The sequence below is a fragment of the Oryctolagus cuniculus genome, chromosome 11, assembly GCF_964237555.1.
Source record: "Oryctolagus cuniculus chromosome 11, mOryCun1.1, whole genome shotgun sequence".
In the NCBI taxonomy this organism is placed as follows: domain Eukaryota; kingdom Metazoa; phylum Chordata; class Mammalia; order Lagomorpha; family Leporidae; genus Oryctolagus; species Oryctolagus cuniculus.
This window is the reverse complement of record NC_091442.1, coordinates 117919312-117935841: the sequence shown is the minus strand read 5'-3', so window position 1 is coordinate 117935841 and position 16530 is coordinate 117919312. Positions and strand designations below refer to the sequence as shown.

At 49.4% G+C, this 16530-nt stretch overlaps 1 protein-coding gene across 4 annotated transcripts in view; it reads right to left on the bottom strand.

Annotated features, from left to right (window-relative positions):
- Positions 1–16530, bottom strand: part of WBP2NL (WBP2 N-terminal like) — a 30276-nt gene that overhangs the window by 8115 nt on the left and 5631 nt on the right. For 2 of the 4 annotated variants that reach the window (XR_011380298.1, XM_002721402.4), the window contains exons 2-5: positions 15145–15253; positions 14762–14903; positions 14470–14562; positions 6132–6239 (exon numbers count right to left, since the gene is read on the bottom strand). Coding sequence is in view for 3 of the 4 variants with exons in the window: in XM_002721402.4 (XP_002721448.2) it covers positions 6132–6239; positions 14470–14562; positions 14762–14903; positions 15145–15253 (452 nt within the window). In the remaining variant the exon portion in view is untranslated. The remainder of the gene's footprint in view (positions 1–6131; positions 6240–14469; positions 14563–14761; positions 14904–15144; positions 15254–16530) is intronic. The other 2 variants (XM_008275151.3, XM_008275150.3) reach the window with 2 other exon arrangements.

Sequence of the window (16530 nt, the reverse complement as noted above, 5' to 3'; positions counted from 1 at the left end):
CTCAGAGTAGAGATCACCTTCTCTGGAGCAGAAGCCAGTAACAAGACTACAAATAACAGTGGATTACAACTGACAGAAATGTCAGACACACACTTTATTTAAGAAGTTCTGGGGCCATGGCTCACTAGGCTAATCCTCTGCCTTGTGGCGTCGGCACACCGGGTTCTAGTCCCGGTCGGGGCGCCGGATTCTGTCCCGGTTGCCCCTCTTCCAGGCCAGCTCTCTGCTGTGGCCAGGGAGTGCAGTGGAGGATGGCCCAAGTGCTTGGGCCCTGCACCCCATGGGAGACCAGGAGAAGCACCTGGCTCCTGCCATCGGATCAGCACAGTGCGCCGGCCGCAGCGCGCCGGCTGCGGCGGCCATTGGAGGGTGAACCAACGGCAAAGGAAGACCTTTCTCTCTGTCTCTCTCTCTCACTGTCCACTCTGCCTGTCAAAAAAAAAAAAAAAAAAAGTTCTGGAGCCAGCATTGTGGAACGCCAGGTCAAGCTTCTGCCTGCAACCCTGACGCCAGCATCACTTATCTGAGCAGTAGTTCAAGTCCAGGCTGCTTTATCTATTTATTTGAAAAGCAGAGTTACAGAGAGGCAGAGGTAGAGAGAGAGAGGTCTTCCTTCCGCTGTTTCACTCCCCAGATGGCTGCAACAGCCATAGCTGGGCCGATCTGAAGCCAGGAGCCAGGAGCTTCTTCCAGGTGTCCCACGCAGGTGCAGGGGCCCAAGCACTTGGGCCATCTTCTACTGCTTTCCCAGGTCACAGCAGAGAGCTGGATTGAAAGAGGAGCAGCCAGGACTCGAACCAGCACCCAGATAGGATGCCGGCACTGCAGGCAGTGGTTTTACCTGCTATGCCACAGAGCCGGCCCCAGATTCTTAATACCTAAGGAGCTGTCATCGTGGCATAGCGGTAAAGCCTCCATCTGCAGTGCCAGCATCCCACATGGGTGCTGGTTCAAGTCCTGGCTGTTCCACTTCTGATCCAGCTCTCTGCTATAGCCTGAGAAAGCAGCAGAAGATGGCCCAAGTCCTTGGGCCCCTGCACCTGTGTGGAAGACCTGGTAGAAGCCCTTGGCTCCTGGCTTCAGATTGGCACAGCTCCGGCTGTTGCAGCCATCTAGGGAGTGGATCAGTGGATAGAGGACCTCTCTCTCTGTCTCTGCCTCTGCTTCTCTGTAACTCTGCCTTTCAAATAAGCAAATAAATCTTTTTTTTTTTTTTTTTTGGACAGGCAGAGTGGACAGTGAGAGAGAGACAGAGAGAAAGGTCTTCCTTTGCCGTTGGTTCACCCTCCAATGGCCACTGCGGTCCGCGCGCACCGCGCTGATCCGATGGCAGGAGCCAGGCACTTATCCTGGTCTCCCATAGGGTGCAGGGCCCAAGGACTTGGGCCATCCTCCACTGCACTCCCTGGCCACAGCAGAGAGCTGGCCTGGAAGAGGGGCAACCGGGACAGAATCCGGCACCCCGACCGGGACTAGAACCCAGTGTGCCAGCGCCGCAAGGTGGAGGATTAGCCTAGTGAGCCGCGGCGCCGGCAGCAAATAAATCTTTAAAAAAAAAAAAAAAAAAAAAAAAACACCCAGGGCTGGCGCTGTGGCTCACTTGGTTAATCCTCTGCCTGTGGCACCAGTATCCCATATGGACGCCAGGTTCTAGTCCTGGTCGCTCCTCTTCCAATCCAGCTCTCTGCTGTGGCCCGGGAGGGCAGTGGAGGATGGCCCGAGTGCTTGGGCCCCTGTACCAGCATGGGAGACCAGGAAGAGGCACCTGGCTCCTGGCTTCGGATCGGCACAGCACCGGCCGTAGCGGCCATTTGGGGGGTGAACCAACAGAAGAAAGACCTTTCTCTGTGCTCTCTGTCTCTCTCCTTCATTGTCTATAACTCTACCTGTCAAATAAATAAAGCATGAGCAACAAGAGAATACATAAATTTAATAAAAATTGAAAATTTCTGGATATCAAAGTACATTATCAAAAATATAAAAGATAACCTAAAATACTTGCATATTCCATATTTGATAAGGGTTTAATGTCAAGCATATATAAGGAATGCTTGCAACTCAACAACAAAAGGACAAGCAACTAAATTTAAAAGTGGTCATGGGTCCTGCGCTGTGGCAAAGCAGGTTAACGTCCTGACATGAAGCACCAGCATCCCATATGGGCGCTGGTTCGAGACCCAGTTCCTCCACTTCTGATCCAGCTCTCTGCTATGGCCTGGGAAAGCAGTAGAAGATGGCCCAAGTGCTTGGGCCCCTGCATCTGCGTGGGAGACCTGCAAGAAGCTCCGGGCTCCTGGCTTTGGATTGACCCAGCTCCGGCCATTGTGGCCAATTGGGGAATGAACCAGCAGATGGAAGACCTGTGTGTGTGTGTGTGTGTGTGTAACTCTGACTTTCAAGTAAATAAATAAAAATCTTTATTATTATTATTATATATTTATGTAACAGACTAAATAAATCTTAAAAAAAAAAAAAAGTGGTCAAAGAACTTGCATAGACAACTTCCAAAGATATGAGAGTCAATGAGCACATGAAAATATGCTCAGCCCCACTGGTTTTTGCGGAAATCAAAGTTAAAACCACAGTGTGAAACACTTCGTAGCCACTAAGACGGCTACATTAAAAAAACAAGTGTTGGAGAGGATGTGGGAAAATAGAAACCTTTGTATACTGCTAGCAGGAATAGAAAATAGAGTGAAGCATTGTAGGAAACAATGTGGTGGTTCCTTAAAAAGTTATGGAGGGGGGCCTGCTCTGTGGTGCAGTAGGTTCATCCTCCGCCTGTGCACCAGCATCCCTATGGGCGCTGGTTTGAGTCCCGGCTGCTCCTTTTCCCCTCCAGCTCTCTGCTATGGCCTGGGAAAGCAGTGGAAGATGGCTCAAGCGCTTGGGCCCCTGTACCCGTGTGGGAGACCCAGAAGAAGCTCCTGGATCCTGGCTCTGGATCGGCACACCTCCGGTCATTGCAGCCATTTGGGGAGTGAACCAGTGGGTGGAAGACCTTTATTTCTGTCTCTCCCTCTCACTGTCTGTAACACTACCTTTCAAATAAACAAATAAAATATTTAAAGAAAAAAAGTTACAGAGGGGCTGGCATTTTGGCACAGTGGGTTAAGTCACTGCCTGCTAGAATCCCATATCAGAGCACCTGTTCAAGTCCTTACTGCCCCATTTCCAATCCAGCTCCCTGCTAGAGTACCTGGGAAAGTAGTGGAAGATGGTCCTAGTGCCTGGGCCCCTGCACGCACATGGGAGACCTGGATAGCGTTTCAGGCTCCTGGCTTCAGCCTGGCCCAGACTTGGCATTGCACCCATTTGAGAAGTGAACCAGAGGATGGAAGATCTGTCTGTCTCTCTCTGTCACTCTGCCTTTCAAATAAATACAAATAAAATACTTTAAAAAGAGTTATGGAGTTATATATGGCCACATGACCCAGTACTTCTACTCCTAGGTATATATCCAAGAGAAATGAAAATGTATGTCTCACAGAAATTTACATACAACTGTTTGTAACAGTTATTATTCATAATAGTCAAAAGGTGGAAACAAGCCAAATGTCCATCAGCAGATGAATGGACAAAGTATTACACACTGTACACACATACTGCTGAACGTTACTCAGCCACAAAAAGGAATGAAGTACTGCTTCATGCTCCAACTTGGGTGAACACTAAAAACATTATCCTATGTGAGATAAGCCAAACACAAAAGGTCACATATCATATGATCTTTAAAAAAAAAAATAGGGGCCAGCACTGTGGCAGAGTGGGTAAAGCTGCTGTCTGCAGTGCTGGCATCCCATATGGGCGCCAGTTCAAGTCCCATCTGCTCCACTTTCAATCTAGCTCTCTGCTATGGCCTGGGAAAGCAGTAGAAGATGGCCCAAGTCCTTGGGCCCCTGCACCCACGTGGGAGACCTGGAAGAAGCTCCTGGCTCCTGGCTTCGGATCAGCGCAGCTCCGGCCATTGTGGCCAGTTGGGGAGTGAACCAGCGGAAGGAAGACCTCTCTCTCTCTCTTTCTCTGCCTCTCCTTCTCTGTGTAACTCTGACTTTCAAATAAATAGATAAATATTTAAAATATATTTATTTATTTATTTGAAAGACAGTGACAGAGAGAGAGGGGGAGGGAAAGGGAATGGGAGAAGGAAGGAAGGAAGGAGGGAAAAGGGGAGAGAGGGAAGGGGGGAGGGGGAAAGAGGTATTCCATCTGTTGGTTCACTCCTCAAATGGGCAACAGCCTGAGCTGGGCCAGGAGCTGAGAACTCCATCCGGGTCTCCCACGTGGGTGGCAGGCACTTAAGGACTTGGGCCATCCTCTGCTGCTTTCTAGGCATGTTAGTAGGGAGCTGGATTGGAAAGCAGAGTAGCTTGCACTCAGGCCAGCACTCCTACAAGGGAAGTGCCAGTGGTGGCTTAACCCACTGTGCCGCAACGCCCACCCCCATTTGATTTGCTTTATGTGATAGATCCACAAGAGGTGAATCCACACAGACAGAAAGCACATTAGAGAATACCAAGGAGTGGGCAGTGGAGAGCAGTATTACTTAGTGAATACGGTGATGAGAAAGTTTGAAACTAGAAAGATCTGGTGGTTACATAACACTGTAAATACACTAAATACAACTAAATTTTACACTAAATACCACTGAATCGTATATTTTAAAATGGTTAACTGTATGTTATGTGAATTCACCTCAATAAAAAATTTTAGGCCGGCGCCGCGGCTCACTAGGCTAATCCTCCGCCTAGCGGCGCCGGCACACCGGGTTCTAGTCCCGGTCGGGGCGCCGGATTCTGTCCCGGTTGCCCCTCTTCCAGGCCAGCCCTCTGCTGTGGCCAGGGAGTGCAGTGGAGGATGGCCCAGGTGCTTGGGCCCTGCACCCCATGGGAGACCAGGAAAAGCACCTGGCTCCTGGCTCCTGCCATCGATCAGCGCGGTGCGCCGGCCGCAGCGCGCCGGCCGCGGCGGCCATTGGAGGGTGAACCAACGGCAAAGGAAGACCTTTCTCTCTGTCTCTCTCTCTCACTGTCCACTCTGCCTGTCAAAAAAATTAAAAAAAAAAAAATTAAAAAAAAAAAATTTTAAACCTAGCAACACCATTTTTATATTATAAATATCAGATTTTAATGACCTTTCAAAACCCAAGATAATTATTAAGGTTACATTAGTGGCCGGCGCCGCGGCTCACTAGGCTAATCCTCCGCCTAGCGGCGCCGGCACACCGGGTTCTAGTCCCGGTCGGGGCGCCGGATTCTGTCCCGGTTGCCCCTCTTCCAGGCCAGCCCTCTGCTGTGGCCAGGGAGTGCAGTGGAGGATGGCCCAGGTGCTTGGGCCCTGCACCCCATGGGAGACCAGGAAAAGCACCTGGCTCCTGGCTCCTGCCATCGGATCGGCGCGGTGCGCCGGCCGCAGCGCGCTGGCCGCGGCGGCCATTGGAGGGTGAACCAACGGCAAAGGAAGACCTTTCTCTCTGTCTCTCTCTCTCACTGTCCACTCTGCCTGTCAAAAAAAAAAAAAAAAAAAAAAAAAAAAAAAGGTTACATTAGTAACCATTAGTTGTACACAAAACTAAAAGCCCATGGACATGCACATCATGCTCCAAAAAGAACTCAAGAAACGGCCCAGATTTTGGGGGCTGTGGTAGCATTAGGAGACCCTTTGTGGCCCATCAGAAGGTAGTAGATCTAGACTCACTGGTTTCTGACCTCCCAGAAACTAGACTCAGCAACTGTGAGCAGGCACAAAGCCCAGGGCTTGATCCTCAGTGAGCTTGAAAGGCAGGGCACAGGCAGGATGGCTATGCCAGTGTAAAATGCAGAAGGGGAAGTGGCAAAAGCCTTTGTCCCCTGCCTAGGCTGCGGCAGGAATTGCCTAGTGCGCTCCACATTGGTACATAACCACAGAAAGCAAGCCTGAATTTAGGCCCAGTCACTTGCTGGCTTGCCACTAGGTTTCAGTCTGGAAACAAAGTCAGAGACCTGACCCTTTTCCAATCCCCCCCACCACACACACCCAACTTCTGCTGCTGCTTCTGCAGCAGAGTTGGAGGCAAGGCTGCAATGAGGCTCTCTCTGAGCCTCTGGCAGACTGTCCCCCCTCCAGAGAAGAAGCACCGCACCATACGTTACCTTGACAAGGTGCCTGTGGAGTGCACATATTCCCCTCTCTAGCAATGACATAAATCCCTGAAGGGCCGATCCAGTAACTTACAGTCCCAAGTGGAGCTCCTCGAGCAGCTGAGAAGACAAGTTTAACAAAACATGAACCCTTTCAAGTCAGATGTACAGCCACTATCAACCAAATCATTAACAGACTATTAGCCATCACCTCACACTTGTGTCCAACAAGGCTCCTGGGAGACAACACAAAACATAGGTAAGCGCCTTCTGAACTGCATGCTGAAGGGCAGAGAGTGTGCCCTGTCTGTGCTTACTCGGGGCCTAGCACAGCCACGATCATAACAGATATCAACACATTCCAAGTGAGGGTTCCATCAAGTAGGCAACATACACCCCTCCACGAAAGAACATAAAAGCAGTATGATACAGAAAAAAGCAGTTCTGTCTCTCACAATAGCATTTAGGGCCCACCTACGTCATCTTGTCATCTCAAGAACCTTAAATTATATCTACAAAGATTCTTTTTACTAACAAAATAAACTTCACATGTTCTTTTTACTAATAAGAGAAAACTCGTGGATATATATCTTTTTTTTTTTTTTAAGATTTTATTTATGGGGCTTGCGCTGTTGTGCAGTAGGTTAATCCTCTGCCTGTGGCGCCGGAATCCCATATGGGCGCCAGTTCTATTCTGGGCTGCTTTTCTTCCAATCCAGCTCTCTGCTATGGCCTGAGAAAGCAGTAGAAGATGGCCCAAGTCCTTGGGCCCCTGCACCCATGTGAGAGACCTGGAAGAAGCTCCTGGCTCTGGATTGGCATAGCTCTAGCCATTGTGGCCATTTGGGGAGTGAACCAGAGGAAGAAGGACCTTTCTCTCTGTCTCTCCTTCTCACTTCTGTAACCCTACCTCTTAAATAAATAAATCTTTTAAAAAATAAAAAAAAAGATTTATTTATTTGAGAGGTAGACTTACAGACAGAGAAAGGGAGAGACAGAAAGGTCTTCCATCTGCTGGTTCACTACCAAAATGGTCGCCAACAGCCAGAGCTGAGCCGATCTGAAGCAGGAGCCAGGAGCTTCTTCTGGGTCTCCCACATGGGTGCAGGGGCCCAAGCACTTGGGCCATCTTCTACTGCTTTCCCTGGCCATAGCAGAGAGCTGTATTAGAAGAGGAGCAGCCAGGACATGAATCTCTGCAGGCAGAAGCTTAGCACACTATGCCACAGTGCCGGTCCCCTTGTGTGTATATCTTTGCACAAAGCTTTCACACCTGGCCTGTGAAAACTTCCCAGATGAGGTCCTGACTCTTCCCATCACGCTGGTTGTGCAAACAGGCAAGGATGCCATGGGATCAGGACAGTGGGCAGTGGGTTGGGGGGGCTTCTGCCACCCACATGGGAGACCTGGAAGAAGCTCCTGGCTTCGGCCTGACCCAGCACTGCCCATTGTAGCCATCTCGGAAGTGAACAAGCAGGTGAAAGATTCTCTCTCTCTCCTTCTCTCTGTATAATTCTATCAAATAATTAAACAATAAATCTTCACAAGCAAACAAAAAGATGGCGGGGGCAGGCCCTCGGCCTAGTGGTGAGGGTGTGGTTAGGATGCTCCATGAGAGTGCCTGGGTTCAGTTCCTGAGGTCAGACGAGACCAGGGCGTTCAGGGTGGGACGGCTGTAGACCCGGGTTCAGTTCCCGAGGTCAGACGAGACCAGGGCGTTCAGGGTGGGACGGCTGTAGACCCGGGTTCAGTTCCCGAGGTCAGACGAGACCAGGGCGTTCAGGGTGGGACGGCTGTAGACCCGGGTTCAGTTCCCGAGGTCAGACGAGACCAGGGCGTTCAGGGTGGGACGGCTGTAGACCCGGGTTCAGTTCCCGAGGTCAGACGAGACCAGGGCGTTCAGGGTGGGACGGCTGTAGACCCGGGTTCAGTTCCCGAGGTCAGACGAGACCAGGGCGTTCAGGGTGGGATGGCTGTAGACCTGGGTTCAGTTCCTGCCTGCAGCTGGGGGAGGCCGTGCTGAGGACTCAACTCACTGGGTTCCTGCCATCCTGGTGGGAGACCTGCACTGAGTTCCCAGCTCCTGCCTCTGGCCGTTTGGGAAACAAAACGGTGAATGGGAAAAATCATTCTTCCTCTTTCTGTTTCTCTTTCTTTTTCTTCCTCTCTCTCTCCCTTCTCTCCTCAAATAAAAAAAAAAGCAGGCTGGCGCTGTGGCTCACTTAGCTAATCCTCCGCCTGTGGCACCAGTACCCCGGGTTCTAGTCCCAGTCGGGGCACTGGATTCTGTCCCGGTTGCTCCTCTTCCAGGCCAGCTCTCTGCTATGACCTGGGAGTGCAGTGGAGGATGGCCCAAGTGCTTGGGCCCTGCACCCGCATGGGAGACCAGGAGGAAGCACCTGGCTCCTGGCTTCAGATTGGCGCAGTGCTGGCTGTAGCGGCCATTTGGGGGGTGAACCAACCTTTCTCTCTGTCTCTTTCTCTCACTAACTCTGCCTGTAAAAAAAATAAAAAATAAAAAAAAAAATTAGAAACTCTACTGCCCTAGGCCCCTGATGTGACTATGTGGAACAGAGCCGCTGTTTGTCCCTGATTAGCCTTCATACGGCAGTCAGACCTGCTGTCTTACACACCAGTGATTTGGGGCTTACCTGTTTCATCAGCGAGCATTACCTTAATTCACTATGAATTTAACGTTGCTCTCCTTACCCAGTGACCCTGCTTTTCAATGCCCTATTCATGTCCTTTATACTTCTTCCTACAGTAAGTATTTTATTCACTTACCTGTTTGCTTCTTATTTTTATGACTCTTACTAAACTGTAAGTTTTTTATTTTATTTCGCTTCATCTGAGAGGCAGAGACTGTCACAGAAAGAGAGCCTCCATCTTCTCTCTAGCTTACCCCCCAGTACCCACAGTGGCAGGGGCTGGGCTGGGTTAAGAACTCCATCCAGGTCTCACATAGGTGGCAGGGACCCAACTATTTGAGTCACCACCACTGCCTCCCCAGGCTTGTATTAACAGGAAGCTGGAATCAGGAGGCAGAGCCAAGACTCAAACCCAGGCACTACAGTATGAGATGCAGCAATGTGACTGCTAGGAAAAACACCTGCCCATAGACCCTAAGTCTATATATTCACATTTTATTTATTTGAAAGGCATAGCCACACAAAATAAGAGACAGATCTTCCATCCACTGTTCACTCCCCAAACACCCAAGGCCAGTCCAGGCCAACACCAGGAGCCAAGAACTCCATCCAGGTCTCCCACATGAGTGGCAGGAACCCAGGTACTGAGCCATCATCTGCTGCCTCCCAGGGCATGCGTCAGCAGGAAGATGGATTGGACGTGGAGTCAGAACTCGATCCCAGGCACACCAATATGGGATGTGGGTATTCCAAGTGGTGGCTTAACCTACTGTACCACAGTGCCCAACCCACCAACCACAAGCTTAATACAGAGGGGGCCATGTATGTCTTTTCTCTAAGTTGTATTTATTTCTATTTATTTGAAAGGCAGAGAGACACAGAGAGATCTTCCATCTATGGGTTCACTCCTCAGACATTCATGACACCTAGGGCTGCACAAGGCCAAAGCCAAGAGCCCCAAACTCCATCCACATTTCTCACATGGATGGCAGGGACCCAAATACTTGAACTATGATCTGCTGTCTCCAAGGTTCACATCACCAGGAAGCTGGATCAGAAGCAGAGCCGGGATCTGAGCTCAGGCACTCCCTATGAGATGCAGGCATCCCACGTGGCACCTTGACCACTGTGCCATAACACTAGCACCAGGTCATGTGAGTCTTGTTCACTGTTGTGTTCTCCACTGCCTCACCTAGTATTTGATGCACAAAAGGCGCTCATGTACGTGTTACACACATAGATCAAAAAGCCCTGGCATGTCAGCTTTGGGGAAGGTTAGGGAATTTCGTCTGATCAAATAATCTGATCATGAAGCATAACTCTTAGGATGTCAAAAAATTCTGTCTCACAAGCCCTGACTCTTGGAGGGGAAAGGAGGTTCCAGTATTCAGATAAACCCAAAGCAGTTCCAGACACTGGGCCAAGTTCATAAAAAATGCCTAAATCCTTACCAAGTGGCTATGCACCTGCTGAAATCCTGAACCTGGCTTGGTGCAAGAAGCAGATCTCAATGAGAGCACAGAGGAACCCATGAAGTTGCCTTATCCCTAGCCCATGACCCAAAAGAGAAGTCCCCTCAGTACCGTGAGGCCAAAAATAAGAATGAACCGTTTCCCAGTATGTAACTGCCTGAGTTCCTCAGACATCTGCAGCAAAGAAGAACCAATTTCCAAGACCCCTCGGCCTGAGTTCCCCCAGCTGTCCTCCCTCTGCCTGCCAGGACTCCCTGCATCCAACGCCAGGCTCCAGGCGCAGCCTGTGCTCTGAACCACTGAGGAGGCACTGGCTGGGCACACTTGCCGACTCCCTGGTCTTTCTGTCTTCACACTGCAGCACTAATGGTACCTGGAAAAAGCTTTCTTACCCTCAGCCTCTGTCACACGCCTCTTCCGCCATCTCCACCGCGCCTTCACTGGACTTTCTTCTGCTGTCACTGACAAACTTAGCTTCCACAGGCCATGTACATCCTCAGGCTTCACTTTACCAAATGTCTCTGAAGAAGCTGACCACCCCATACCTCCTGAAACGCCCTCCTCCCTCAACTTCTGGGACGATAAACTCACTGATCACCTCCCTTTTCTCAGCCAGCCCCTTCTCAGTCTTCTCCACAGATAACCCATGTCTCTCCCTTCTTCCCCTCTTCCTTTCCCTTCCCATCCCTTAAATGTTCAGGACCCTTGGAACTATTCCTCAGTTCACTGAGTGAGCCCACTGCCCAATTCAGAGAGGAATTTCACATCAGTCTAGTTGAAGCTCATATTTAGAGCTCCAAGCTGCATGTCCCATAGCCTCCAGCATGCCACGGACCTCACACTTAGCACGCTGTAGTGTTGAAAGTGCAGGCTCAGGGGCGCACAGTAGAAGTTGCTGCTTGCAATGCTGGCATCCCATATCAGAGGACTGGTTCAAGTCCAAGTTGTTCCACTTCTGATCCAGTTCCCCACTAATGCATCTGGGAGAGGAGCAGCAGATGGCCAAGTACCTGGGCCCCTTCCAACAGCATGGGAGACCTGGATGGAGTTCTAGGCTCTGGCTTGGGCCTGGCCCAGTCCCAGCCATTGTGGCTATTTGGGGAGTGGACTAGCAAATAGAAGATATCTCTTTCTCCCTCTCTCTCACCGCCCCCTCTCTTTCTGCCTTTCAAATAAATAAATCTTTTTGTAAAAAATGTGCACATTCAAAAGGACACAACATCATTTACATAGTGTTCCTGCCAAAATGCATGACCTGAATATACTCATGAGGAAAAAGACAACCCAAAATAAGGAGCATTGTACAAAACAAGAAGCCTGTCTTCTTTCTAAATGTCAGTGTCATGAAAGACACAGAAAGGCTGAGTTCTGGATTACAGGCAACAGCACGGCTAAATCCAGCGTGTGATCTGCGATTAGATCCCAGATTAGTAGGGAGTGGGGAGAGATGTGGTTAAGAGTTGGGAATAGTATTGGACAATCATTTGAGTTTGAATATAAACTACGTGTTAAGTAATAGTATACTATCAATGTAACTTTCCTCGACATAGTACACTGAAATTAAATACCAGAATGCTCTCTTCCTGAGGGGAGACACATTTTAATATTTAGGGATGAAGGAAAGCAGTTTTGTAACTTATTTCCAAGTAGTTCAGCAAAAACAAAAGCAAAAGAACAACAATAAAGCAAACATGAGAAAAATGTTAATACTGGGTGAATCTAAATGAAGGGAGTTTATTGCAATATTCTTCAAACTTTCTAAAGATCTGATTTTTTTCATAGTAAAAGTTCAAAATCAGAGAGAGAGAGAGAATGGGTTTAGGATTCAAATTTGTTTCTTCCATCGCAGCTAGCCTTGGGAAATGATGTTATCACCACTGACCGAGTTTCCAGCTCTACAATGGGGATAATGGTTCTTATGAAAACTAAATAAACTGACATATACAGGAAGCTTGGAACACTGCCCAGGATGTGGTAAACATCCAGTTAGTGTTTAGCTAGTACATCTAAAATTGAACTCATTTCCTCTCCAACTGAGACTTTCTCACACTTGTGACCATGGTTTCTAGCATTCTCTCAGAAACTTCATTCCGCCCCCTTACGTGTCCCCAGCACGTGTCTGTGCCTCTGGGACAGCACACACCATGAGATGTGCTGGTGTATCTGCAGATGCCTGCCTTGGTAGATTGCATTTCTTTCAATGGATTGGAAGCCATGGGGGTAAGGCAAGCGAGAAAGAGGAGGAGAATTTGAGACAGAGCAAATAGCAAAAGTTCTCAGAGATGAGAGAGAATGAGGCACAAAGAAGTTTGGTTTGATTGGGGTATAAAAAGTGAGAGAGGCCAGCACTGTGGCTCACTAGGCTAATCCTCTGCCTGCAGCGCCGGCACCCCGGGTTCTAGTCCCGGTCAGGGCACCGGATTCTGTCCCGGTTGCTCCTCTTCCAGACCAGCTCTCTGCTGTGGCCAGGGAAGGCAGCAGAGGATGGCCCAAGTGCTTAGGCCCTGCACCCACATGGGAGACCAGGAGGAAGCACCTGGCTCCTGGCTTCAGATTGGCACAGCGCGGGCCGTAGCGGCCATTTGGGGGGTGAACCAATGGAAGGAAGACCTTTCTGTCTCTTTCTTTCACTGTCTAGCTCTGCCTGTCAAAAAAAAAAAAAAAAAAAAAAAAAAAAAGTGAGAGAATGAGAGCAATGAGGTGAGGCTGGATGGGATAAAAACATATCACAAAAGCATTATTTACAGTCAAGGTTGGAAAGAGTTCTCTGGCACATCCATTAGGTCAGTGTTGTAGGGCCTGACAGTCAATACCTCTACTGTGCTTCAGGAAAGACAGGGACTGAACCTAAGAGAAGCAAATGAAGACCAGAACAGAGAAGATAAAAGCCGTGTCCTACAAAGAACAGTGAAGGCAGCCGTGGCTCCCAGACCTGAAGCACAGACTGATCAATGGGCATATGATGCTAGTGTGTATTTTTTTAAGGTTATTCTGTTTATTAATTTATTTTCACCTATTTGAAAAGCAATGTGACTGGGCAGGGGGTGGGGGTGAGGCGTGTGCACCAGAGAGATCTTCCATCCATTGGTTCACATACCAAACACCCACACAATCAGAGACAGGCTAGACTGAAGCCAGCAGCCTGGAACTCCATTCAGGTCTCCCACTGGCCCAAGCACTTTAGCCATCATCCGCTGCCCCCCAAGATGCACTACACGAAGCTGGATCAGAAATGGAATAGCCAGGACTCAAACCAGCACTCCAATATGGGATGTGGGCATCTCAAGCAGCGGCTTTACCCACCGTGCCACACGCCTTCCCCCAGTCCAGCATTTAAATGGACAACAGGAGTGGGTGTTGTGGCACAGCAGGTTAAGTTGTCGTTTGGGATGTCTGCATCCCATAGCAGGTGCCTAGGATCAAGTCCCACCTCTGTGTCTGCTTCCAATCCTAATGTGCCTGGGAGGCGGCAGGTTATGGCTCAAGCACTAAGTCCCTGCCACCCACGTGGGAAACCCAGACAGAGGTCCTGTTTCCAGGTTTAAGCCAACCCAGCCCCAGCTCCTGTGGGCTTCTGGGGAATGAACCAACACTCTCTCTACCTCCCCACGCCCCACTCTGCTTATACCTTTCAAATAAAGGAAAGTATATACATAAATATTTTTTTGCCAGTGCTGTGGCATAGCTGGTAAAGCTGACGCCTGCAGTGCCAGCATCCCATATGGGTGCCAGTTTGAGACCCGGTGCTCTACTTCTGATCCAGCTCTCTGCTGTGGCCTTCAAAGGCAGTAGAAGACAGCCAAAGTGCTTGGGCCCCTGCACCTTGTGGGAGACCCGGAGCAAGCTCCCGGCTCCTGGCTTCAGATCAGCCTGGCTCCAGCTATTGGGGAGTGAACCAGTGGATGGAAGATATCTCTCTGCCTCTGCCTCTCTGTATCGCTGCCTTTCAAACTAATAAATAAATAAATATTTAAAAAATAATAATAAAAACAAATATTTTAATGGACAAAAGACTCTCATTTATAATTAGTCACTTAGGTGCCTGTCAGCTGCCACTAGATTGCAATGTTCTTCAGGACAGGGAGGGGCAGGATCACGGGGCTGGTGCTTGGCACATCGTAGGTAGGTTCAGGAAATGCCTGCTGAATACGTGTGCAAATAACTGCCTGGCCACAGAGCCAGCAAACCTTGGCCTCCCACGTGCTTAGTATCTTTCTCAGCACCACTCACCAGCAGAGGCCGCTTCCATCATCAGCTGGGCAAAGTGGATGGCACCTCCGGCTCTGAAGACTAATTTAAACGTCGCCTGTCCCTCCCAGCCACCTGGGGAAGGAACAGCACACACTCACTGAGGCTGGCGCAGCTGACGACAGGAGGACTGCCACAGACGCCGAGAGCAGAATGGCAGAGACCCGGAGCAGAATGGCAGCTTTCACTTGAATTCTAACATGAGCACGTCTGAATCTGAAACCTTCTAGAAGCTTCTGAGGAAAATACCCATGCTTCTGAGGGGGGTACTTACCATCGGGAGCTGCATGAATGGTTCCTTTAATGTAGTTTGCACCAAAGACTGGTTGTTCAATGGTGCAGCTCTTCATCAGATCAAATGGCATCATGAAAGATAACATGGGATCACTGACTGAGTGTGAAGTCAGAAAAATCACCTAAGAGGGAAAAGAGACTTCAGAAAAGGGAGGCAGAATTCAGCCGCGGACTGAGACTCACAGCAAGGTAGGGCTGCCCTGGGGTTCTGATCACCCATTGTTTCCCCATCACTCTTCAACACAGAGAATCCCAAAGTGAAAATGCCTTTGAGACACTTTGAAAAGCAATGGTAACTTCTCTCCATTTTTAGGAAAACACATGTAGAGTTAATCAGCAGATCACAAGAGAAGCAGCGATTACCCGGTAGGAAGTGAGAAACAGCGTCCCGCTCTTTGTGCCGCTGAAGAGGCTGGAGCCCTGCGGTTGCTGTGGGAAGGAGAGGTGCACACCTGGACACTGCTCCAAGAGACTGTGGAAAGAAGGGCAGACGGCACACGATTTGGAGGTCACACGGGATGACACACACGAAGCTCTTAGCCCAGAGCAGGCACTCAGCGTTAGCTGCTGCTACTACTGTTACTACAGGCCACTGCAATAAGAGGAGCTCAAACGATCTTATCCTCCAATTCACGCTCACTCTGCTCCCTCTTCACCGTGGGAGTCATCTCCTTGCCCAACTCACTCCTGTTCTCAATGTCTGCTCGTCAGTTCTGAGAGTTCTCGTGCAGTCAGTATCAGCTCTTCCGCTGGAAATTTCCTGTTACGGAAGCGAAGGCCCCAGCACCCTCTGATGGGCTGTTTCGTCAGCCTCACGCTCTTCCCTCACTTCTTCTTCTTCTTCCTCTTCTTTTTTTTTTTTTTTTTTTTTTTTAAGATTTCTTTCTTTATTTGAAAGACAGAGTTACAGAGAGAGAAGGAGGGACAGAGGTCTTCCATCCACTGACCCATTCCCCAAATGGCCACAATGACTTGGCTGGGACGGGAGCCAGAGCTTCCTCTAGGTCTCCCACGTGGATACAGGGACCCAAGGGCTTGGCCCATCCTCCACTGCGTTCCCAGGCACATTAGCCGGGAGCTGGATCCAAAGTGGAGCAGCCAGGACTCAATCCAGTGCCTCTATGGGATGCTGGTGCTGCAGACCATGGCTTTACCTGCTGCACCACAGTGCCGGCCCCTCCCCCTCACTCTTAATCTGGAAAGCTTGGACTGATTCTAGCGTCACTGGTAGAAACTTGTTTGGTTTTTTTCTTTCTTAATAATGATAACATATCCATCTTAATGATTATTAGGGAAGACACTGAATAAGTGAACACATATAACAAATATGTGTCTGCCTTCCTTGCTACTGTAACCTTAGCAAAGAGCAGTGCTACTAAATTTTATTGAAAGAACAAATGAAAACATAAACACAGATCATAATGTAAGTAGCAGGTGACACACAGAATGTGATGGCACAACAATGTCACAGCACAGGCCAGCATCCCTGTGGGCACCAATTCCAGTCCCGGCTGCTCCACTTCTGATCCAGCTCGCTGCTAATGCACCTGAGAAAGCAGCAGCAGATGGCACAGACGCTTAGGATTCTGCCACCCATGTGCAATATTGGGATAGAGTTCCTGGCTCCTGCCTTCAGCACGGCCCATCCTTGGCCATTGTGGCCATTTGGGGAGTAAACCAGTGGATGGAAGACCTCTCTCTCTCTCTCTCTACAGTTCTTTCAAATAAATAAATAAATCTTAAAAGAAA